At 42.8% G+C, this 25,843-nt stretch overlaps 1 protein-coding gene across 1 annotated transcript; it reads left to right on the top strand.

Annotated features, from left to right (window-relative positions):
• The first annotated feature begins 3,095 nt into the window (after window positions 1-3,095).
• Window positions 3,096-25,833, top strand: rnf103 (ring finger protein 103). Its single transcript, XM_084041424.1, has 11 exons — window positions 3,096-3,663; window positions 4,855-4,929; window positions 5,780-6,033; window positions 11,488-11,636; window positions 11,959-12,074; window positions 14,021-14,090; window positions 14,942-15,300; window positions 20,123-20,255; window positions 21,118-21,204; window positions 22,018-22,220; window positions 24,373-25,833. Exons 3-11 carry the CDS (start codon window positions 5,808-5,810, stop codon window positions 25,328-25,330), a joined length of 2,301 nt encoding a protein of 766 aa, XP_083897550.1. The 5' UTR covers window positions 3,096-3,663; window positions 4,855-4,929; window positions 5,780-5,807; the 3' UTR covers window positions 25,331-25,833.
• The last annotated feature ends 10 nt before the right edge of the window (window positions 25,834-25,843 follow it).

The following is a 25,843-nucleotide window of genomic DNA, read 5'->3' on the forward strand; positions in this document are numbered from 1 at the left end:
AAACATAAAATAACTTCTCTTTTAGTTCTACTGGATCTCTTCTCCACTAGTCCCTCACTAACATTTTAGTCTAGTTATAATTTGTTGACGTAATTGTCAATATATTTAGTCTTAGTTTTAGTCATCGTAGCTTAGACCTTTGTAAAATAATCAGTTCAGGCAAATAAAAGAAGACACACTTTGTTTCCTGACCTGCTGTCTTGTTTTGCGATGAGCACACTACATCATTTTATTGAGGAGGTATATATCTAAAGAGTTTCTGATTGACTGTGCCATCTGGAAGAAGATTTGACTGTATAATTGGCATCCTCTGCTGCTTTCCAGTGGCTGGTACATGCCTCAACATTCTCTTATAAAATGGGTCCTCTCTCCCTAACTGAGTGGATGAATTATGAAGAATGGTTTGGTTTAACTTTTTATCCACTCCCAAGTCCCATCGTCTCAATACAGTGCTTCAACATGACATCTGCTATTAAGTTAGTGATAGCGAGTGACCCAGAACCAGGGCTATTTGACCCTTGAAATACTGGTGTGGCCTAGCCTGAATTTGAGAGAACACGATAGTGTTCCCCTTGGGGAAGACTGAGTATGACTGACATGAACCAATACTGCATACATTTGTCTTCATAGATCAGGTTGCATATTAGTGGCAACAAGATAATTGAACCCCTGAATGTCGGTTCTGAAAATAGACAGACATCACACATTGTATATGCCCTGAATAAGGAGCTAGAAATTCATGTGTAGGCTACCTTTCTACATGGATCCCGCTTTGACCCAAAGAAGGACGTTTAAGGGTTAATTACTATAATAATATATAGGCCTACTATTAATATATGCATATTTCCCCTGTGTATTCTTTCGAGACAGCAGTGCTTAATTTATACTCCACCATTACCTCAAATGGAACCGTGGTTTCAAGGCCAGTGCAGACTCAGGCCTAGGGCCCTGTGCCAAGACACTTTTCCCCTTGAAAGAAAGAAAGAAAGCAAGAAAGAAAGAAAGAAAGAAAGAAAGAAAGAAAGGAAAGAAAGAAAGAAAGAAAGAAAGAAAGAAATTGGAAAACTTTGGAAGGGCCTTCCAGAGGATTTGAGGACAGCAGAGACCAGTTGACATTTTTAACCTATTGCTTCTACTTTTATATATTTTATGTTTTCTATTCTGTTTTTACACCTGCTTTTAGAACTGCATGCATGTTCTGGTTTAAATTTCCATTTTCCATGAAAGCACTTTGAACTACACTTCTGAGTGTACTCATTTATATGAAAAGTACACATACGATTGGTTGATTTATGACACTTTTAGAACTGTAACAATTACCATAGCATTTATAATGTTTGGACAAGCTCACAAACGTGTGGCAGCGTAGAATACTTAAAGGAGGAGTTCACCCAAAAAATGACTTATTTTCTATCAATTGCACACCCTATGAAGCCTTGAATCCATGGATTCTTTTTTGTTTTTGTCGCATTCTTAAGCTAATAATTTGATTCCCGTCTCCTACCGGCTAATGTATCCGGTAGGAGACACAAAGTAGATTATTTGTGTCTCCTACCGGAAATACACACGGTCATCAAATTATTGTCTTAGGAATGCCACAAAAACAAAAATAAATCCATGAAATCAAGGCTTCATGGGGTGTGTAATTGATAGAAAATAAGTCATTTTTTGGGTGAACTCCTCCTTTAATTAATCCCTGAAGGGGATCAACAATTAAAACAGCATGTCAAAGTTGCACATCTGTTAGTCTATACTCTATGTCTATCCAATGGATTAAATGCATGCAGCTCTCAGTGGTATTATATACAGTACATTTTGGCATAATGGTCTCTCACTGAATGTACTCCTTTCTGTTGACCAGTTCATCATGGAGAGGGTGGAGTCCATGATGGCATGGAGCATGGAGCTTGGACATAGGACAGCATCCTCTTCTCAGTCACTACTGTCAGGGAGTCCCCTCACAAAGGTGTGACACATGCATGGCCCATCTTGTAAAGTTCACCCGTGTTTTTTTGACCAGTCCAGCTTATTATCAGTGTGTACTCCCAGGCGCAATTACTTGTACTCATCAACAATGTCCACAATAACACACACATATGAACACAAATCTTCTCTTATATGGGTCTCTGGCACAAATTCTCTTCCGATGGGGGTCCGCGCCTAAATGCATATCAATTTGGGGGGTCCTTGACTTGAAAATGTTTGAGAACCACTGCACTAAAGCAACGTACATCAACTCAGTCATTTTGCTATAACATACAAGCGCAGTATGTATGTAGGGGCCAATTAAGATGACAAATGGTGCGACATCACGTTCTTTAGTAATGAATAAAAGAAAGAAAAACATAATAATATGTTTCTGAGGTTTCAGTTAAAAACGTGCTATGTGTGTTTTTAGTTTATATAAACTCGGAATTATGCATACAGGATGATGAAATGAAAAAGGAATTCAACAACAGCGCCATCCTGTGGAGTATTGCAGTAACAGCTGGCTGGTGGAACAGGAAGCACAGCGCGAGCTGCCGCCGTGACGTCACTTTGTTATGTACAGCAGCTGATCAGCGGTGTTGCCATGTCCGTTTAATATAAGCGACTTTGGAATTTGTCTTTCTGTAAAGTCGTTTTTTTTGTGGGGATTGTTTCTAAAGTGTATAGTTGTTTATTTGGGTTTATCTCCTATTCCTAAATGCAGTTTAAACCAGTGGTTCTCAAACATTTTCATGACAAGGTAAGGATTTGTCCGCAGACCTCTATCTGACAACATTTTGTGCCAGTGTCGGGACGGAGCCGGTTTCCCGGGACCCCCCATACAACATTTATGTTGATAAAAATGTTTAAAAAATATTCCAAATATTTTCATGTAGCCTAAATTAAATAGGTTGTTAAACACATTTGCTGTGTGTGTGAGTGATCATCAACCCAAATTCGCCCCTTTTAAAAAAACATATGAATTTCTATTGAATATTTGTTTCTGTATTTCTCTATTCGCTTTATTTTGGCCTCATTGTTTTCTTTAGACCCTGTCTGCTTGTTTCTCTCACAGAGAAAAAAAGACCTGGCAACGCTGCTGATCACACAGAGAGAGGCAGCGCAGGCCTAGTAGCTGTAGAGTGGCTCTGGCTGCCATCATGAAGACCAGGAGGGATTCTCCTTAACAACCCTATCTCTCTGCTATCAACAACAACAACACCAACAACAAACAGACACCCAGCCAGAACCGAACCGCCATTAAAACAACACCATAACAACAACAAGGACTCCATAGTTATAACGTCTTCTAGAGGCAGGCAGCAGGCCCTGCGTGGCTGTTTGTTTCTCCCACACACACGGAGGGCTTGTTTCAAAGAAAGGCCCACCATTAAAAGGCCCAGTGTGTGTGTGTGTGTGTGTGTGGGGATGTGTGTGTTTGTCTGCTAAAAAGCTAAAGCTGTGTCTTCAAAGCAAGGAGAACAACAACAACAAAGCAAACAGACAGAGAATGGAGATGATGACTGATGTCTCTGATCTGCCTCGTCGCCGCCTCCTCGGACTAAAAATGAAGGCTTAAACTTTTCAACATCGGAGCTTATAACTGTTTCTGTTATAAGTTCACACAGTCTGTCTGTCTGTCTGTCTGTCTGTCTGTCTGTCTGTCTGCTAACAGAGGACAACTTGTTTATAAAGGTAACTATGATGATTCTCGACCTCTTTTTCATTTCAAAGACCCCCCCCCCCCCGTTTGTGTTACTTATTAGGCTTGTTTTGTTCTTGACCACAACTTAGGTTAACATGTCATTTAGAATAATATTGATATTGATAAAGTGGTTAAAATGTGTTCTATCATAGAGCGCAATGATATGTACCACAGGGTGAATTCAATGTAAAATAACCACTTTATTTGAGGTAGAGGTAAGCTAAAATGCCATGTCCCCAATCATGTCTACCTAGCATCATGTTAACCTAGTTTACCAGTTTACCTAGCATCATGTTTACCTAGTGTTTAACCTAGCATCAGTCTAAATAGCATACCAGATTGCCTGCTATCCTGTAGTTTCATTGTAGGTTCATTGTTTAGAATGTTTACCTGGTATCCTATATATAGTTTCAATGTAGAGATGATTAGTTTGACAGCATATTCTTATTAGAGTTTTATAACAATATCCTGTTGTTCACCAGGTAAGCACTGAACCTAGCATCAGTCTAAACCAGTGGTTATCAACCCTTTTCATGTCAAGGACCCGCAAATTGACCCTTATTAGCCTGCGGACCCCCATTTAAAAAGATATGCCAGGGACCCCCATAAGAGAAGACCTTTACGGTTCTAGCAGTGATTCTCAAACATTTTCATTTCAAGGACCCCCATTTTGACATGCATTTGACTACGGACCCATTTAATGGCATTTCTAGCTCTGGGACCTTAATTAATATTGTAAAATCAATGTTAACTTAACTCTGAGAGTGTACAAATGGAACCATTTGTACACTCTCAGAGTTACAGACACATAAGACCCTTATGATAAGGGTCCATTTGGTTCCTAAATATCTATCATTTAGCTGGGGACCCCCTGGAACCCCCTCAAGGACCACTGGTGGAGAACCACTGGTCTGGGTGTCCCTGGAACAAAATATTTTGAGATGGGGGTCGGCGACCAATACATATCATTTTGGGGGGTCCTTGACATGATAAAGTTTGAGAACCACTGATATAGAAACATACGTTTTTCAGAATACTGTTGGGCTTTAGAGGACATTTTTAGAATCGGCTTCAGGTCTTAATGGGTTAAAGCAATAATTAGGTCTTTAATGAGATGTCTTGTGATGTCTTATTTATCCCCCATTTAGTTGTTCAACAAAGCCTTCTTGTCCTTTTCTCAGTACAGACCAATGACACCTATCAACAACATCTGACGAAGACCAGAGTAATCCGAGTAATCATCGTCTACTACGCCGGTAGGCCTGTCACAATTATTATTATTATATAGATAATCGCAATTATTTTGCACAATCGTTTCCATGTTGAAACATTTTTCATACACCTTCAAAACCTTTTCCAAGAATAGTGGAAATAGCCGATCTACAAGCTCACAACGCGGCGCATTGTGAGCTTGTAGATCAGCAAATTTCAACTCTTTAAAAAAAGAAAGTATAAAGTAAATTATTAAATATGTCAGTTATCTTTTGGTATGTTATGTAAGTCATTTGTCATACTGTATCTGCCATGTGCAACTTTTGTTTACGAAGCCTAAAAGCCAAACAGAAATGTATGTTATGTTTTAGTCATAATTATGTTCCAGTGTTCAATGCCAAAAGTTTAATTAACCCATTAAGACCTGGAACTGTGTCATTTTTAGATTTGAGCTAAACAGCATTAATTTACACTTTGGGCTATTCAAAAATAGCAGCTTGTAGATCTGCTATTTTTGAAAAATCGTGAAAATGTGTGCAAATCTTTGAATATATATATTTTCAAAGTGAACATTTTCAACTCAAATCTTTGCTTCTGGGGGGTCCCTGGAACAACATATTTTGATGGGGGTCCGCGGCCAAATACATATAATTTTGGGGGTCCTTGACATGAAAAAAGATTGAGCAACCACTGATATAGAAACATACGTTTTTCAGAAAACTGTTGGGATTTAGGAGACGTGTAGAAATCGGCTTCAGGTCTCAATGGGTTAAGTAAAAATGTCATGATCGTGACAACCCTAAACTAATTCATTATAAGCTAATTAGAACAACAATTGTATATTTTGTGGATTTGATGTGAATTGTGTTCAAATCAAAGTCACTTTGTCGGCAGATCGGATCCGAACGGGGACGAGAAGAAGATGTGGCTCAAGCTGTTCTTCCTGTTGCTGTACTTCCTGGTGCTGTTCGTGCTGGCCCGCTTCTTCGAGGCGGTGGTCTGGTACGAGACGGGCCTGTTCGCCACGCAGCTGGTGGACCCGGTGACCCTGAGCTTCAAGAAGCTGCGGACCATCCTTGAGTGCCGGGGTCTGGGCTACTCGGGCCTGGCCGAGAAGAGGGACGTCAGCGAGCTGGTGGAGAAATCAGGCAAGTTGTTGCCCTGCCCCGCCCCCTTATCGCTGACGCTTGAAATAAGCGCGTTTTCATTTGAACCCTTTAAGACCTGATGCCGATTCTACAAAATGTCTTCTAAATCCCAACAGTTTTCTTAAAAAACGTATGTTTCTATATCAGTGGTGCTCAAATTTTTTCATGTCAAGGACCCCCAAAATGATATGTATTTGGCCGCCGACCCCCATCTCAAAATATTTTGTTCCAGGGACCCCCCAGAAACAAAGATTTGAGTAAAAAATGTTCGCTTTAAAAGAATATATATTCAAAGATTTGCACACATTTTCACAATTTCTCAAAAATAGCAGATCTACAAGCTCGTAGCGCGGCACTCGGTGCCGCGCTATGAGCTTGTAGATCTGCTATTTTTGAATAGCCAAAGTGTAAAATAATGTTTTTTTTTGCTCAAATCAAAAAGTGACACAGATGCGTTCCAGGTCTTAATAGGTTAAAACGCTTCTAGGGTTCACTGTCATGTCTGCTCGAGCATTTGTGTGCCCCCCCAAAACAGTTTTTAAGTTGCTTGATTAATCAGAATCGTCCCCCTAACTATATAAACTAGGGATGGGACAGTTAAACGGTTAACGGTTAACCGTTGAACTGCCCACACACAGGACTGCAACTTTATTTATTGATATGATGTCCTAGAGACGGTTAACCCGCCCACAGTCCAAAGGTTGTTAAAGTTAAATGTTTGCCAATAAAGGTCCAAATGCCTCATCCCTAATATAAACCCATCGTAACTTCAAACTCCCATTTTAGCAGTGTTCTACTCCTGGAAAAACACCAATCCTTGTTCCTGGTGGCTGATATTTTCCTTCTGATACGTGAGGGGGCTGTGGCTTTTCAATAACCTTTTCGCTGTCTTTCATTCTTTTCTCCCAGTAGGTGTTAAAATTACCACAGAAGTGTTTTAAAAGTGAAATACCGCTCAAAATGTCTTATTTGTGAGTGGGAGTTTAACATAATGAGTTAATTTGAGATTCCAGTTGTCTCTCTCCAACCCAGAAAGACAGACACACGTTGTATCACCACAGTGAGACAGTCAGACGGTTACATGGCGGCTTTCCGACATTTCGCCTTTCCGACGTTAACGAACCCTATACCTAACCCTCACCCTAACCCTAACCGCACGCGGAAGCCACTAGTCGGAGTGGCGAGATGTCGGCATGGAAGACGGTTACCCAGTCAGACCACATGCAGATGGCTCACATGCCATTCGTGCCAGTAACATTACAGGTTATAGTATCCTCTCTTAGTGTTAAAGTGTGTATTTTGGACTCTTTAGTTTGGTTGCGCACAACATGTATTTTTTTTGGTTCACACAAATTCCACCTGGTCATTTGAATACAGAGTCATTTGCATGCACGAGCCCTGCATGTGTCTACGTGTGATATCTTATAACAGCTGGTTTCCTTTCTTTCGCAGTCGTCTTTCCTCTAAAATTCCCACGAGCTGTTTTTGAGAAGGCATCCGTCTACCTGAAAAGCAGGTTTCCTGACAGTTTAGATAGATGATAGAGGGTTTTTTCTCCGGTCAGGCACGGCACTCAAAACAACCTTGTGTGCCAGGATATAGTGATTAAAATAAGGGAGAGACTTTCCATTTCATGCTAAGCAAGCAAGCACGCACGTTGGAGTGGCTTATTGTTCTGTGTAACTTGTGAGGAACCTTTTCAGCCTGAGACCCCACTCCCCGGTATCCAAACTTACCAAAAAATACATTACGAAATATGAATTGATCGCCATAAGCACCATTTAATAGTGAAATAAATAGCCAGTCTACAAGTTCTCAACGCGTCGCGTAGGCGAACATTATGCCAAAAAAAAAAAGCTGATCTACAAGCTCTCAAGGTAACGTGACACATAATGAGCTTGTAGTATCAGCTATTTTCACCATTTGACGCACAACAAAGCAAAGCCTATAAGGTTTAATGGGTTAAGTGGTTAACGCCAATTATCCGGGGTTATTGGAAATAATCGAAAAGCATATAGTGCACGCACAGCCTAAGTGCCCAGGACAAACAACAATACATACAATTTGAATAAAGTCCGCCGCACACTGGCGAAATAAGCTCCTTGTGTTTTTCGAAATGTTGATTCAAGCAATAAACAGTTTCTTGCCAGTGCGCTGACTTTATTTGCATTTTATGACTATGTAATAGACACGCTATGACAACAGTGCTAAGATAAACCGGATCTGGAGGCGCTGGGTAAACAAAGCAACAATGCAGGGTTAGTGGGTCACACTGATATGGAAATGGCCCTGGGCTCAAATAACCTGCACTTCTCTTCTCTTCTCTTTTTTGAGTGGTGCCAACCACTCCTATATCTGACTTTGTCTGTGTGTCTGTCCGTATGTATGTCCAATAAACAAACATTGATGACAACATCAATACGGGGCTCATCAAAGGCACCACTCTCTTCACACAGGGTGTGATTTTTTTTCCTTCTCTTCGCTTCGCTTCCAATCCCACACTGTTCTAGCGCTGCAACGATAGATTATTCTTACTTTTTCAATTGATTAATTAAGTGGTTTTTTTTTGTATACTGTACATATTTAAAAAAAATATATATCAACGAATTGAATAGCCACTTGAGTGTCGTTTTATAAGTCGTTGCACAACAGTGTTAACCCATTGAGACCTGAAGCCGATTCTACATGTCTCCTAAATCTCAACAGTTTTCTGAAAACCTATGTTTCTATATCAGTGGTGCTTTTCATGTCAAGGACCCCCAAAATGATATGTATTTGGCCGCGGACCCCCATCAAAATATTTTGTTCCAGCAATAAACTAAAATAAACTAAAATAAAATAAGCAGTAAAATAATGCTTTTTAGCTCAAATCTGAAAATGACACCGTTCCAGGTCTTTATGGTTTAAGGAAAAATTGTGAAAATAGCAGATCTACAATTTGCGATGAGACGTGTTGTGAGCTGGTACATCTGCTATTTTCATTCTTCTTGTTTTTGTTACTTTATTTGTTTGAGAAACGTTTCACCTGGCTCTCCTCTCTCTACACTCTTTTCTACGCGTGTCAGTTTTTTTTTAGAAACTCTGGCTTCCAGGCTGACCCTGTCGTCTCCATTCCTTTCTCGTGTAGATTTCTGTCCTGTGTTTTTGCCTTGTCATCGTCTTTCCTTTGGGGGAGAATGAATGCAGTCTGGGTTTTGCAGGCTGTGTTGTCACTGTTGTGTGACACTGTGTGTGCGTGTGTGTGTGTGTGTGTGTGTGTGTGTGTGTGTGTCCATTCATTGCATTGTTGCAGCGTTCCCTCGACACAGCACTCCTCCACTCCTGTACGCCAGTGGTTCAGCCTACTATCACCTCAATAATATAGGACAGGTTAAAGCAGTGGTTCTCAAAACTTTTCATGTCAAGCACCCCCAAATTGACACTTATTAGCCCGCGGACCCCCATTTGAAAAGATATGCCCCAGGGACCCCCATAAGAGAAGATTTTTTACATCTCTAGCAGGGATTCTCAACCATTTTAATTTCAAGGACCCCCAGTTTGACATGCATTAGGGCTACGGACCCCCATTTAATGGCATTTCTATCTCAGTGAGACCCCAATTTATATTGTAAAATCGATGTTAATTTAACTCTGAGAGTGTACAAATGGAACAAAATGGACCCGTTTGGTCTCCCTAAAAAAAAATCTTTCAGACGACTACAGTTGATACAGAAGAACGCTGCTGCGCGAGTCCTTACTAAATACCAAGAAAGTGGAGCACATCACTCCAGCTCTTAAATTTGAATCCTGAAAAGTATCAGTTTTGGACATAATGAGGTTTCCACCCGACAGAGACCATATTAATCCTATAATAGTCATTTAACAGCACATGATGGCACAAAGAAAGTCTAGTAGACATGTGTGATAATAGTCTTTCTCAGTATCATTTTTATATGCACGCACTAGGGGTGTGCCGATATATCGTCCCGCGATACGTTTTCTGACGATATGTATCGTTTTGGGGAAAAAAATATCGTTTTTTTTTTTTTTTTAATACAATAATAATAATCAGCCATGCAAACAGCCCCGAGGTGAAAAGTGTGACAACATGTTTTTTTTTAATTCGGGTCAGGTGTCACACTATTGCCCTATTTGGATTCAAAACGGCTATTGTAGCTGAAAAGCTACAAGTTTGCATGTCTGAATAATGCAAAAACAGAATTATTTGTTTGCATTTACTTTTTTCCTCCCCCATATATTTTCATAATAAAAAAAGTGCGTATCGTATCGAAGTTGTGAGCCAAATATCGTATCGTATCGTTTGGTGAAATTAGTGTATCGGCACACCCCTAGTGATAATAGTCTTTCTCAGTATCGGTATCAGTTTTGATATGCATGCACTAAAGCTTCGATACTACAGTAACTGCAGCCTCTGGCCCTACCCTGTGCTTCAGGGAAGTCCAAAGTCTACGAGCCCTACAAGCTAGATTGATTGAATACTTTTTTTATTAATCGGAAATGTAAACAGCATGAGGCACAGTCAGACATTAAGGCTAACACAAAAAAAGTCCTGGGGACTTGTTTCCATTGTGGTCCTAGAGGCTATTTGATCCTCGTAAGACTTAAAGGACCACTTTTCCAACCTAATATGGTACCATTTTTTTCTACTCTGTCCGTGTCTCAGAGTAGGGCTGTGTGGACAGTTCAGAAACCTGCCTACCAGTGACATCAAGCGCGGGAGCGGTCCAAGTACAGAGTCCGGTCCAGTTAGAATAGGGATGCTAGGGTTCAAGTGGTTAATGCATGAAGTTCCTATCACACACAGATGTCATGTCATGTTGATGTACAGGTGAGCTGATGCAGGGTGAGCTCTACTCGGCCATAAAGAGAGAGAAGTGGTTTAAAGTCATGTTATTATTATAATATTATTATTATTAAAGGTCATATTGTGTTGGTGTACAGGAGAGCTGATGCAGGGGGAGCTCTAGTCAGTCATAAAGAGGGAGACGTGGTTTAAAGGCATGTTGTTTTGGTGTACATACAGGGGAGCCGATAAAGTGATTTAAAGTCATATTATGTTGGTGTACCTTAAGCACCTTAACGTCCATAAGTATATCATGCACAGTATACATTGCTGCTATGCTCAGGCACCTTTGTCATATTTGTTTTATCTCAGGTACTAGTGTAAATATGTAGATATATAACTTTTTGTTGGTCTCTTGTTTGATCTCCTTCCCACTTGCCCCCCCACCCCTCTTCTTCCTCCCCCTCTTCTTTCTATGGAAATAACATTGCGATGGGAACGATTTTTACCTTGTAAACCTGTGATGTGACAATAAACCAGATTCTGATTCTGATTCTGTACACTAACAGGAGAGCTGATGAAGTGGTTAACAGTCATGTTGTGTTGGTGTTCACTAACAGGAGAGCTGATGAAGTGGTTAACAGTCATGTTGTGTTGGTGTTCACTAACAGGAGAGCTGATGCAGGGGGAGCTCTACTCGGCCATAAAGAGGGAGAAGGAGCAGACAGAAGCTGGGGACACCAGCAGCACCTCCTTCAGTGGAGAGATGCACTTCTACGAGCTGGTGGAGGACACCAAGGATGGAATCTGGCTGGTGCAGGTACGGTCATAATAATAATGCAGAAACGTAGATATCGTTGCTCTTGGGCAGAAACCTTGTATCTCCATATTTCAAACTTTGTTTTGTTGTAAATTATTCGTTGTACGACAGTGTTGCACAAAAGCAGCGCCATTAAAAGATTTACAAGTTCACAACATGTCGTAACAACGCGTTGCGAGCTTGTAGATCGGCTAATTTAGCTACTTTTGAGAGACACAAAGTGGGGCATTAATTTACAAAACATTTAGAGATACAAGGTTTATGTCTGACAGCAAAGATATGCTAAAAGTCTAACTTTTTCCCTGTCTGTGTGGCTTTCTAGGTAATAGCCCAGGATCGAGGGCCGTTGCTCAGTAAGTCAAACTGGGGGAAGATGGTGCAGAAAGTGTCTCAGTTTGGGATCCGGACGGGAACCTTCAACTGTTCCCACGACTACAGGTGAGAGAGAGACCTTCAGCTAACCCCATGCATACTGTTACTGAACTTTTACATGACCACAATGGAAACACGTCCCCCAGGACCTTTTTGTGTTATCCTTTTAGCCTTAATGTCTTACTATACCACGTGCTGTACATTACTGACTAATAGAGTATTCAATCAATCACCAAACATAGTGTAGGGTTGCAATAATTTATCGAACTAAATCGATTGAGTTGATTTTGAAAGAAAAATCGATAATTTTACAAACATAATCAGTTAATAATCTCTCCCTATTTTGGGGAACCAATCTAGATTTCCTATTTTTGAAAACAAATTTAAGTATAAAATGATTAAATGCATGGCCTGTTTTGGCCATGGTACATTATTTATTTTTGATTATTGGTACTGGACCGGTCATCTTCTTTGTGTGTTTCAGTAATAGGTGTTTGTATATTTATGTTATTTATTTAAGTAATGTGTCATATCTGCCCTGTGCGAGCGTTTTTTTACACGGCCAACAAGGCAAACAGAAATGTCATTGTTTAGTTATATTTTCCAACGCTCAATGCCAAAAACACAGCCCTAGTGAACAATAGATGTGGGACATGGTGTGCAGTCACGTACTCGTGCACACAGCGTGCTAGTTAATGTTTCCCTCTGGGACACTGACTGGTGTCATTTTACTGTAAAGAATGTAATACACCTGCATGTGTCTGAGTGGATAATGTCCCTGTCATATCGCCTTCAGTTCCTGCTGTTGTGACAATGGCTGAAGTCTTATCCAAAAGTGAAATTGCGTTGAGACTAGGGCTGTCACGATTACAACAGTTATACAAAGTTATACAAATAATTGCAATTAACGTTTTAATCGTGTGTTTTTTTTAGGCATTTGAACATTGGAACCTAATGAACAAAAATAAATATTTCTGTTTGCCCTTTAGGCTTCGTAATAAAAATGTGCACAGGGCATATGACAAATAACTGAAGTATACAGAGAAATCACTGACATATTTAATGTTATACTTTTTATACTAAAATGTAAAAATAGCAGACAAAGCTGATCTACAAGCTTACAACGTGTCACTAAGTGACGCGTTGTAAGCTTGTAGATCTGCTTGTAGATCTGCTTGTAGACAACTTAGAGTCTGCCTCAGGTCTAAATTAATTGAAGGAAAAATATACCATGACATTTTCTTAACATTATTATTATTATTATTATTATTATTATTATTATTATTATTATGACTTTATTTTATTAATTACAAATTTGCCATTCATGTGGTGGCCCACTTCCCACATGTTGTGAATCACTGACAGTGTGTGTGAGATAAATGAGGTTCAGACCAGGTAAAGCATGGATTTCTTGGCCCTACAGTGAAGTCTAAAGTCCTGTTCTACACACAGCTGACTGGCTTGCACTCTTATGTGTGTCATCCAGGCCTCTAAATGACAATATCGGCCATTAATTGACTTTTTCTTTGGCAGTTCCGTATTGGCTTAAATAATTCTTTCACTGCCTTCAGTGGACCCCCCCCCCCCCCACACACACACACAGTCATTAGCAGAAAAACTACAGCTTATTTTTCATGACTTTGAAAACAATTTTCATATACTGACTTTTTTTTTTAAATCATTCTAATTCGACTGGGTGGTTTATAACATATTATTCTGTGGTCTGAAATAAAAATTGAATACATAATACTGCTTGTATTGTTTGGCCTACTCATACTGAAATAGGGTACTGTACTTCCTGTTTTTACATTACATGGTCTTTAATTAAAGTGCCTGAGTTTTTTGTGTTGGTTCTATCAGGTTCTAAGTGTTGTGTGTCGGTTCTATCGGGTTCGAAAGTGTTGTGTGTCGGTTCTATCAGGTTCTAAGTGTTGTGTGTCGGTTCTATCGGGTTCGAAAGTGTTGTGTGTCGGTTCTATCAGGTTCTAAGTGTTGTGTGTTGGTTCCTTCAGGTCGTGTGCTAAGCGCGGCTGGCAGCGCTCCACCCTCATCATGTCCGTTCCTCAGACATCAGCCTCCAAGGTAGGAATGTTGACAATGAATCTACTATCTATTAAAGGTAGGGTACGTGATTTACTTTGGTTAAAGTAAGTGTTAAATAGCTCTATATTCTGATAGTACTCATTGCTATAGAGCAGGGGTCTTCAACGTTTTCAGCCCAGGGACCCCCTAGCTGAGAGAGAGATGAAGCAGGGACCCCCTCTATATTGTATAAAATTGTGTTAGATTATCTTTTTTTGCTCTTTTTTCCCTCTACACCTATAACTCTTTGCCAAAAATAGCAGATCTACAAGCTCTCAACGCCTCGCAGCGCGAGGCGTTGAGAGCTTGTAGATCTGCTATTTTTAGCTAAAGTTCTCCTCAGAAAAGGGATGCTAGGGTTCAAGTGGTTAAGGTTTTAAAAATAAATCATATCACACAAAGATTTGGCGGACCCCCTGTTGTAACTCTGAGGACCCCCTAGGGGTCCCGGACCCCCTGTTGAAGACCCCTGCTATAGAGTGTTTGTTCAGTAAAAGGAGTCTCCCATGTCTCTCCAGCTCTTTATCAAACAGAAAATGCATTTTCAGTGCTCTCTCCTGATTGGCTTAAATGTTGTCACCTACCTGAAAATGTATTTATATTGTGTTTACTAAAGAGCTGGAGAGACCCATGTGACCGAACAAACGCTCTGTAGCAATGATTGCTATCAGAATATAGTACTTTAACCTTTTTAACAAAACAAAACAAAAAGACCAAAACATTTCACTTACCCTACCCGATATAGAAACGTACGTTTTTTAGAAAACTGTTGGGATTTAGGAGACATGTAGAATCGGCTTCAGGTCTCAATGGGTTTTAATGGCAAATATGATGCATTCCCGCTCCCACAGGGCAAAGTCATGCTGAAGGAGTACGACGGGCGGCGCATCGAGACGGAGCACATCTTCCGCTGGATGACCTCGCACGTGTCCCAGCGGATCAAGACGCTGCGGCGGGCCGACCAGCTGGCGGAGGAGTGGGCGGCGGACCCGGCCCACCCGGTCAAGATGTTCCTGTTCGCCCGGCTCCCGCAGCCGCCCGCCTTCTTCTCCTCGCTGTCCGTCAAGTTCACCGGCCGCATCGAGTTCATCTTCGTGGACGTGCGCCGCTGGGACAACAACCACAGCGGGCTGGCGGAGATCGGCGTGACGCAGGACCTCCCCGCCTACATCCTCAAGATGCCCGAAGGGATCTACCGATACGGCAACAGGTGAGGAGAGAGAGAGAGGGGTGCACTGCAGGGACGTGCACAGATAAGACTCTAGGTGGTGCTAGAGCACCTGCCCTTTGCCCTCTTGACCAGAAGTGCCCTTTTGAAAAAAAAAAAAAAAAAGTTTTTTTTTTTTTTTCAGTTTACAACAGGGGGTCCGGGACCCCCTAGGGGGTCCTCAGAGTTACTACATGGGGTCCGCCAAATCTTTATGTGATATGATTTTTCTTTTTACCATAACCACTCGAAACCTAGCATCCCTTTTCTGAGGAGAACTTTAGCCAAAAATAGCCGATCTACAAGCTCACAACGCGGGCTTGTAGATCGGCTATTTTTGGCAAAGAGGTATAGGTGTAGAGGGAAAAAAGAGCAGACCAAGTAAACAAAAAAAAGTATAATTTACTTGAGCACCTGCCCCTCAAAATGTCTTTGCACGCCACTGGGGTGCAGTGTTGATTTTGAAAGCAAAGTTTAGTTTCAGTCATATTTTAGTCATCTGAAATGTTCTATAAAAATAAATATCATAAGAGAGTTTTGTCGACTAAATCTACTGTTGTTTTAGTCGACTGAAATGTATTTTGGTGGCGCCTTGATGGCGTCCTAATGGCTGATTTTACACTTGGTTCCATGCTGAAAATAGCCGATCTACAAGCTCACAATGCGTTGCAGCGCAACACGTTGTGAGCTTGTAGATCTGCTATTTTCAGAGCACAACACCCAAGCGCAACCAAACATAAAATGACTTGTCTTTTAGTTCTACTGGATCTCTTCTCCACTAGTCACTCCCTAGTCAAGTTTTTAATCTGTTGATGAAATTGTCAATATGTTTAGTCTTAGTTTTAGTCATCATAGCTTAGTTTTTATTTAGTTTTCGTCAGTGGAAAAAGGTAGTCGCCGAACATTTTTCGTCATAGTTTTAGTCGCGGCGGGGCAACTGTCCGGCCCGCACCAACCCCTGTCATTTGGCTAGTGAAAGTTGCTGGCATGGTGTGTGCGATAATCACAGTCATCCATAACCCATTAAGACCTGAGGCCGAATCTACATGTCTCCTAAATCCCAACAGTTTTCTGAAAAACGTATGTTTCTATATCAGTGGTGCTCAATCTTTTTCATGTCAAGGACCCCCAAAATTATATGTATTTGGCCGCGGACCCCCATCAAAATATTTTGTTCCAGGGACCCCCAGAAGCAAAGATTTGAGTTAAAAATGTTCGCTTAAAAATATATATATATTCAAAGATTTGCACACATTTTCACGATTTTTGAATAGCCCAAAGTGTCAAATAATGCTTTTTTAGCTCAAATCTAAAAATGACAAAGTTCCAGGTCTTAACGGGTTAATCGTATTCCATAATATTCAAGGGCTTTGGGAGAGGGCTTTTAGAGCACTGCAGAAGAGTGTGTGTGTGTGTGTGTGTGTGTGTGTGTGTGTGTGTGTCCAGCTGATGCTCGTTGACGCTCGTTAATTTCATACTGGAAGACAATTGAGGTTTGACTGGGCTGAAACTTTATCTCAGTAAATGACATGGAACTCCATATTTGGGCATGGCTGACATCATAGTGACAACATGGGCTTTGAGTCAGCTCGGCTTAAAATCAGACGGCACAGTGTGAAGGACGCACATGGAGAGAGACATCGAGGAAGACATCACCACCAACAAGAGGACCTATTAGCAGAGCTCCATACACTTGACATTCAGCTGGTAATTTCCCTGTAACCAATCCTGGATCGTAAGGTCACACATCATTAATTACATTCTTGGACCATTACAGCCCATGCATAGCAGCAGCTTTGACCATGAACCCACTGTTCCCGACAACGAGCCAGCAGCAAGGAAACTCAGAAGAAGAAAGACCTTACAGTAGTCAACAGTCTACCAAGACTTTAACGCAATCGGAAGTAAAGAGACGTCGTCTGACTGACACAGGGAAGAAAACTCACACCTGTCAACAATGTGACAAGAGTTTCAGTCACCTGAGTGGCCTGAAGACACACCAGCGTGTTCACACTGGAGAAAAACCTTTCTACTGTAAACAGTGTGACAAGAGTTTCAGTCTGTTAGGTAACCTGAAGACACACCAGCGTGTTCACACTGGAGAAAACCCTTTCTATTGTAAACAGTGTGACAAGAGTTTCAGTCACCTGAGTGGCCTGAAGACACACCAGCGTGTTCACACTGGAGAAAAACCTTTCTATTGTAAACAGTGTGACAAGAGTTTCAGTCAGTTAGGTAACCTGAAGACACACCAGCGTGTTCACACTGGAGAAAAACCTTTCTATTGTAAACAGTGTGGCACGAGTTTCTGTCAGTCAAGTAGTCTGAACAAACACCAGCGTCTCCACACTGGGGAAAAACCTTTCTACTGTAAACAGTGTGACAAGAGTTTTCGTCAGTTAGGGCACCTGAGGATACACCAGCGTGTCCACACTGGAGAAAAACCTTTCTATTGTAAACAGTGTGATAAGACCTTCAGTGAGTTAGGTAGCCTACGGAAACACCAGCGTGTTCACACTGGAGAAAAACCTTTCTATTGTAAAAAGTGTGACAAGAGTTTCAGTGAGTTAGGTAGCCTACGGAGACACCAGCGTATTCACACTACAGTTCTCAACGGGCCTGAAAAATAAGGCTCGGCCCTAACTGGGCCCGACTGGGCCGGCCCGAGGCTCGACCCGAACCCGAACATTACCGTTAGGCCCGAAAGCCCGAAAATAATAATAAAGGGGGGGAAAAAAGATTTCTTTTTTATATAATTTAAAAAAAAATATTATTCTGTTCTGAATGTGTATTTATCTATTATGAAGATGGCGCTGACGGCGCTGACTGACGTTAACTTACACTGTGCTGATTTAAATGAAGTTAAATCCTGTCTTGATCACGGACACACCTCTGTGCAATGCAATGCATCGTCTGCATTTCTCTGCCTCTCTCGACCGAGTCTCCGTCTCCTCACCCCCCCCACCTGACTGTCAGAGACCGACTCGAGACTGTTGTTAACCTATTAGCTTAAGTTTACATGTGTTTGATAATACTGAACTAAACGCGGGTGGATAACATTTTATTGTGAAAATCAGAGAGCACTATTTCCGCCACTTGTGTAACTTAACACAGATATCTCTTGTATCCTCTCATTATGTTTTTGAGCTCCTAATTATTTTGTTAACCCCAAATTCGACTTGTAAACAAGCGGTGGATGAAATTGATTGATTGATTGAATATTTTATTAGGCAAAAAATGTAAAACAGCACAGTTACATTTAAAATACTTTGTCTAACAGGTCCGTTCATAAAAGTCCTTGCGGACTTGTTTCCAATGAGGGCCTTGGTATTCAATTCATAGACATATATAGTGGCATCACAGTTCGAATATCATTACAAAAAAACAGCAAAAAAAAGAACACTATGTACAACAAAAAAAAGGGGAAAAAGATATGTACAAGAACAGGGGGGGGGGGTCTGCTGTCTAACGGGAAAATGGTACTACCTCCTCTTTTGGCCTCCTGAAAGGTGATTTTTTTAAGGCTCTTTTAAACGAGCCCAGCGAACTGCATTTTTTGAGGGATGGGGTTAGACTATTCCAATCCTGGGTGGCAGTGCTGTAGAAGGAGAATTTGCCCATGTTTGTTTTATGGGTGGGTGGTACCAAATCACGGAACGCTCGTCCCAAAACACACTCGCCCCAGGTCTAATCCGGCGGCCTCTGTCCGCTAAATGAATGGGGGCGAGTATGGGGCGAGGGGGCGGGATTAATGGACTTTGACAAGTCCACGGGCCAATCACTGAGCCTAATTATTCAGAAAACCCCAAACCACAGAAAATCCACTGAATGTTCAAAGATAATTTTTTTTGGGTGTAACTGAGGTCAGAAAACCTAAAAAAAAAACACAACCAATAATAATTACATTAACAATAGCTTCGCGGCCTAGTAGTAAGATAATGGTGGTAAGAGCAGCAACAACACTAGTATCTGCACTGTCACTGGAGTAGCGGGAACACCCAGTGCCAAATGCCTAGGTAATCCTGGGCACTACTCTCCCTCTGCCAACCTAGGGAGAGCCCAGAACTGAGCTCATGCCTTCTTCAATGCATGAGAAGCTACCAAGCCGCTTCTTATCACCTGACAGGGGGGAGTTTCCCCGGTAGGACATAGTACGTGGAAGGAACACGTTATTCCAACCAGTTCCTTTCCCCTCCATCAGGCGCCCTGGGGGGAGGCAGTATAGAGACCAGGATTACTGCATGTTTTTGTTGTATGGGTGGTACCTACCCTAGGCGACAAGACAGTCAGTCTTGCATCGTGACAGGCAGAACCAGTCTGACCAAACACATTTTCACTCAGCCGTTATCCCTTTGTGGGAGTCAACAAGAATAGCATGGGCAAATCCTTGTATGGTTGCTTAATGGGTTAAGGTGACGTGAGAATCAGCTGTTTAGTCAGCATGGTGGGGGGTTGTGACGGTACTGTAAACCAAACGATCCTAAATAGAATGAAGGAACAGGTGACAAAGTGAAAACACAAGGAGACACATATATACCACACAGTGATGCTATGAATTCTCTTGCCACTGAAGTTGAGTGCATAAAGAATTTGCATTTTGAATAGAGGATAAGCATAATTTCATAGTTATATATAATTGTATAGTTTGCTTATGATGATGACATACTTCATGAATTAACAATATCAGCGTGTGTGTGTGTGTGTGTGTGTGTGTGTGTGTGTGTGTGTGTGTGTGTGTGTGTGTGTGTGTGTGTGTGTGTGTGTGTGTGTGTGTGTGTGTGTGTGTGTGTGTGTGTGTGTGTGTGTGTGTGTGTGTGTGTGGCAGCACTGGGGAGTTCCTGTCTCTGGCGGCCATGGACACGTTTCTGCGCTCGGTGCAGCCGGAGGTCAACGACCTGTTTGTTCTCAGTCTGCTGCTGGTCAACCTGTTGGCCTGGATGGACCTCTTCATCACACAGGTCCTCTCACAGACCCTCACCTCGCCTCAATGTCCTCTGTCCCCCCACCTCAATGACCTCTTTCTGCTCTTCAATGTCCTCTGTCCCCCCACCTCAATGGCCTCTTTCTGCTCTTCAATGTCCTTTGTCCCCCCACCTCAATGGCCTCTTTCTGCTGTTCAATGTCCTCTGTCCCCCCACCTCAATGACCTCTTTCTGCTGTTCAATGTCCTCTGTCCCCTCAGCTCAATGGCTCTCATTTATCAATGAAACGTAGAAACCAGCTTAAGTTGGAGCCCAGGAAGCATCTTACGACGGGGGCTCACGTGTGATTTATCAAAGGGTCGTATCCTGCCAATCATGGTGTGAGAATATGGACGGTGTGTTGATAAATCTGGCGGCTGCAACCAATCGTCATTTAAATAACACCGCCCTTAAATATGCTCGAACCGGGATACGGCCACCAAAAGAATATAAGTAAATAAGTAAATATTAATGGATGATAGATGTTGCATACGCGTCCCGGAGACCTGACGTGAGATCTGAACGCTCAAGTCAAAGTGACGATGGAATGATAAATCCCGAAAGTTGCCGCGATCTCTGTGTTTTTCACTCTGAGCGTGTTTGATAAATGAGGGCCAATGTCCGCCTTCTCCTGTTAAGTGTCCTCTGTCCCTCACCTCAATGTCCTCTGTCCCTCTCCTCAATGTCCGCACGCTCCTTGCACACACATTTCTAAGCTTATCTTCATATGTGATATAAGTGATCTCCTCTAATCCTCATTTTAGCATATTAATAATATACATAATCTAATGTGTAATAATCCCGTCTTTGTGTTGTTGAAATAAACGTTGTTTCTTCATGTTGATTGGTTATTTGTCAGGGGGCGACGGTGAAGCGCTTTGTGGTTCTGATCCGAACACTAGGAACGTACAACTCCTTGTTGCTGGTATCCTGGCTCCCGGTCCTGGTAGGAACAGTTAATTGCATCTTCTGTTAATAAATAAGCCACCTAAGAAGGGTCCTGTGATGTGATCTTACTAATATAACCCAACCAGTCTCAGGACTGTCTAAAAACATTGATAGAGGAACTGAAATGTGTACGTTGATGACTTTGAATCCCTGGATTTGATTTGACATTTTTTTATCACGACAATATGTTTAGAATATCAGTGCTGAAATGTGTGCTATTTTTGCGTGTACAGAATCAGAATCAGGTTTATTGTCACATCACAGGTTTACAAGGTAAAAAAGTTGGTGAAATTCGTTTTTGTACATCGTTCCCATCGCAACGTTAATTTCCATAGAAAGAAGAGGGGGGGGGGGGGAGAAGAAGAGGGGTGGGGGGCAAGTGGGAAGGAGATCAAACAAGAGAACAACAGAAGGCCAAACAAGTTATCTACATATTTACAAAGTACCTGAGATAATAAAAACTAAGGTGCCTGAGCATAGCAGCAATGTATGTATACTGTGCATGATATACTTATGGACGTTAAGGTGTACATTTTATTGCTGCGTTCACACTGGCATATCCCAAAGATGCATATTTGTAGCTTGAAACCAGCTCAACTTTTGTCTAGCTTTGGGGAGCAGCTACACAAACGTTGGATGTTATCTTTGTACGTCGCTGGCTTCTGTTGAAACAGAATGGTAGCCTGTGTCTTTGTGTGAAGGCAGCATAAGAGTTTTAAGCATGTTCGAGATAATACTGTTCAATCACAATAATTCTGGTCATAATAACCGTGACATGACATGTTTTCATATGGTTCCATCCCTATGCCAGGCCCTCCTCCAGCTCCCTTACCTGGACTCGTTGTACGGCTACAGCCTGAAGCTGCTGCGCTACGCCGACACCACGTCTCTGGCCAGCGTGGTGCGGACCGACTGGACCTTCTACTCCTCCCACCCGGCTCTCTTCCTCTCCACATACCTGGCCCACGGCCTGCTGGTCGACTACTTTGAGAAGAAGAGGCGCTGCGCTGCCAGGTAAGGGATTTGAGGACTATTAGAGGGGGGGGGGGGCTCAGGGACGTGCACAGATAGACTCTAGGTGTCCTAGAGCACCTGCCCTTTGCCCTCTTGACCAGAAGTGCCCTTTTTTTTCAGGGGTCTTCAACAGGGGGTCCGGGACCCCTAGGGGGTCCTCAGAGTTACTACAGGGGGTCCGCCAAATCTTTATGTGATATGATTTTTCTTTTTACCATAACCACTTGAAACCTAGCATCCCTTTTCTGAGGAGAACTTTAGCCAAAACTAGCAGATCTACAAGCCCACAACGCCTCGCGCTGGGAGGCGTTGTGGGCTTGTAGATGGCGTTGTGGGCTTGTAGATCGGCTATTTTTGGCAAAGAGGTATAGGCGTAGAGGGAAAAAAAAGCAGACCAAGTAAACAAAAAAAAGTATAATTTACTTGAGCACCTGCCCCTCAAAATGTCTGTGCACGCCACTGGGGGGGCTGTTGTCCCATGGATTCAAGTTCTCAGTTCTCACCACAGCTGATTTCAGTCATTTGGGTTCCATAGAAGCCAGCATGTCTTCTATGGAAGAATGTCATGCACCGAAAATAGGCCACCTACAAGCTTACGACACGTCGCAGCTTTGGCCCATACATGTGCAACTGGCGGCCCCGGGGGCCACATGTGGCCCCCACCTTCACTTAATGCGGTCCGCAGGTTAATATCGGAATACTGATATATTATTTCAGTTGCTCCAATTCCAAACACGCAAACATGACCTGCTTTAATCACCTTCTCAGTCTGTATTAGTAGCTCATTGACTAGTTTTAATATTCTATTGTCTTTTTTTATGTCCAATGTATTTGTATTTAAGTTCATAAAGTTAACATAAGTATTACTAAATGCATTTGAAATTAAACAAAAAAGTTACTTTTCTGAATTCCAATTAAAAAGTAGCCAAAATAGCAAATCTACAAGCTCAAAACGTGTCGCACTGCGATGCGTTTTGAGCTTGTAGATCTGCTATTTTTGCTACTTTTGTGACATAGAATGGTGAAGTACGGCATTAATTTACGAAAAAAGTTAAAATATGGAGATAAGAGGTGTCTGCCCGACAATATGCAATGTGATTTTTCTACAAATAGCACGTCTACAAGCTCATAGTGCGGCACTCGGTGCCGCACTATGAGCTTGTAGATTAGTGTGAGGTGGTGCAAATGACTCCTGGTGATTAGCAGTTTCCTTGCCTACCTATGTAGAATGCACTTATTGTAAGTCGCTTTGGATAAAAGCGTCTGCTAAATGACTATAATGTAATAGATGCATCATTTACCACAGAGTAAATAAGGTGGTGGAGTGGAGCGATAACAACGCTCTTATCATTAACACAAAAAAGACAGAGGAGATTGTTTTTGGTGCCCCACTAGAGATACACAGATCCCCCATTACTATTCATAGTGAACAGATCAACCAGGTATGTTCGTATACATACCTAGGAGTAGTAATTGACCACCTTCTGTCATGGAAAGACCAGATTTAATCAGTGGGTAAGAAGACAAAGCAAAGAGTCTATTTCCTTCGCCGTCTGAGATCTTTTGGTGCTAGTAGACAGATTCTTCTTTTGTTTTTCACTTCTGTTATTATGAGTGTCCTGCAGTACTGTAGTACCACCTGGTATGGATGTCTGTCTGTAGCCTTAAAGTCACAACTGCTGCAGCAAGTGAACATTTGTTCAAAGATTGTTGGACAGCCACTTCAGAGGCTCTATACAACTACGTATAATGACAGTATGATAAGGTTGGCAAGGAATATCACTTCAAACACTAGCCATGCTTTGTATGGAGAATATAGGTTGCTGCCTTCAGGAAGGAGATACAGTGTTCCTACATACAATAAGGTCAAACTGAAGAGGTCCTTTGTCCATCAGACGACACTGAGGCTTAATCAGGAGTTATAGGCCAGGGGTAGGCTGAGAGGTGGACATTGCTCTTGTCTTTGTATGTCTTTATGTATGTATTTTGTACTGTGTTTTGTTTTTCTTGTGTCATGTCAAATGTGTGTACTGTTTATTGTTGCATAGAATGCATACATGGCTGCTGGGTCGCAAGACAAATTTCAGTGTGAACTGACAAGTATTATCGTATCATTTACATTTACCATCTTTATTTCACCATTTAACCCCAGGAGTGAGGAGGAGAGCAGCACCAACCTGGAGTGGCTGAGCAGCCTGTGGGACTGGTACGCCTCCTACCTGCTGCCCCCCCCCATCGCCTCCTCCTCCCTGCAGCAGCAGCAGGCGCCCGGAGCGGCCGACCAGTCCGACTGGGACGACGACCCCAACTTCCTGCTGGAGCGCCTGGCCTTCCCCGACCTCTGGCTCCGCCCCCTGGTGGACACGGACTACATGAAGGCGCTGCCCACCTGGCGCTTCAGAGCGGGGGGAGACGAGGAGGAGTCGGGGGGAGGAGTCGGGGACGACGGAGGGTCCGCCAGCGAGACGGATAAAAGGGACGACGTTGTCGTGGACACGGACAGTGATGATTCGTCCCTCGTGGACCGCGGCGGCGGTCGCACGCCGCGACCGCCGGGCGCCGATAATAATCAGACGAGCGGAGAATGCGGCGAGCCGCCGCCGAGCCCGGCAGCGGCGAGCGGCGGTTCGGTCGGTGACGATGAGGACTGTCCCGTCTCTCGCCCCTCCTCCTCCTCCGAGGCGTGCCGTCGTCGCCGTGGCCACGGGGACGGAGCGTCCGCCACCGCGGCACCGCCACCGGAGGAGGAGAGCGAGGAGGAGGAGGACGAGGGACCGGAGCGGTCGCCGTCGCCCGTACCATCGCCGTGCGATCATCGCCACCACCACCACCCGCCCCCCCCGCCCTCCGCCGATTGGTCGGTGTGGCCGCACGCCGTGCTCCACTGCTCGGAGTGCGTGGTCTGCCTGGAGAACTTTGCGCCGGGCGAGCTGCTGATGGCGCTGCCGTGCGGCCACGCCTTCCACCAGCACTGCATCGTGGTCTGGCTGGAGAACGGCAGACACTGCTGCCCCGTGTGCCGCTGGCCCAGCTACAAGAAGAAACGCAGCCTCCTCGGCCACGCCCACGCCCACACCACGGCCCCCATGGAAAACACAAGCCAGGACTGACCCCCCAGTACTACACCCCCCCACTTATATATGTACCCTGTGCTGTCTGTCTGTCTGTCTGTCCCCCTCAATGCTCACCTACTGTCCTCGTCTCCTCTCTCCTCTGATGTCTGTCCCCCTCCTCACCTCCTCTCTCCTTGTGTCCTATGACCATGCACTTTTGAGTATCTTCAGAAGCTTGATCTGATTGGATCACTAGTAGCCAAGGCTCCTATAGCATTAGAAATGTTAAAGGGCAAGACCACTTTGGTAGAGGTTTGGGTTTTGTATTTACCTTGCCATGATGTAACAACAAAGGTGGACAAGAAATAAAAAATAATTGCTCCATTGATTAGAAATTGATAATTCAAAATATGCTCCTCATTGACTCACATTGTACGGTTAAACAACTCTCAAAGTCACTCTTGTAGCACCTAAACAAACGCAAACAAAGTTGATTCAGACAATATAGAACATTACCAAACCCAGTACTGTTTTTTTTTATATAAAAATGTTAACTTCCTGTTGATTTTG

This window comes from Gymnoscopelus microlampas (assembly GCF_963454915.1).
Source record: "Gymnoscopelus microlampas genome assembly, chromosome: 18".
In the NCBI taxonomy this organism is placed as follows: Eukaryota; Metazoa; Chordata; class Actinopteri; order Myctophiformes; family Myctophidae; genus Gymnoscopelus; species Gymnoscopelus microlampas.

Bases quoted from the DNA above. Each gene is read 5' to 3' on its own strand.
- rnf103 (XM_084041424.1), top strand. From the start codon at position 5,808: ATGTGGCTCAAGCTGTTCTTCCTGTTGCTGTACTTCCTGGTGCTGTTC. The intron at 6,034-11,487 runs GCAAGTTGTTGC...GTTCACTAACAG, and splicing joins CGAGCTGGTGGAGAAATCAG to GAGAGCTGATGCAGGGGGAG. The intron at 11,637-11,958 runs GTACGGTCATAA...GTGGCTTTCTAG, and splicing joins ATGGAATCTGGCTGGTGCAG to GTAATAGCCCAGGATCGAGG.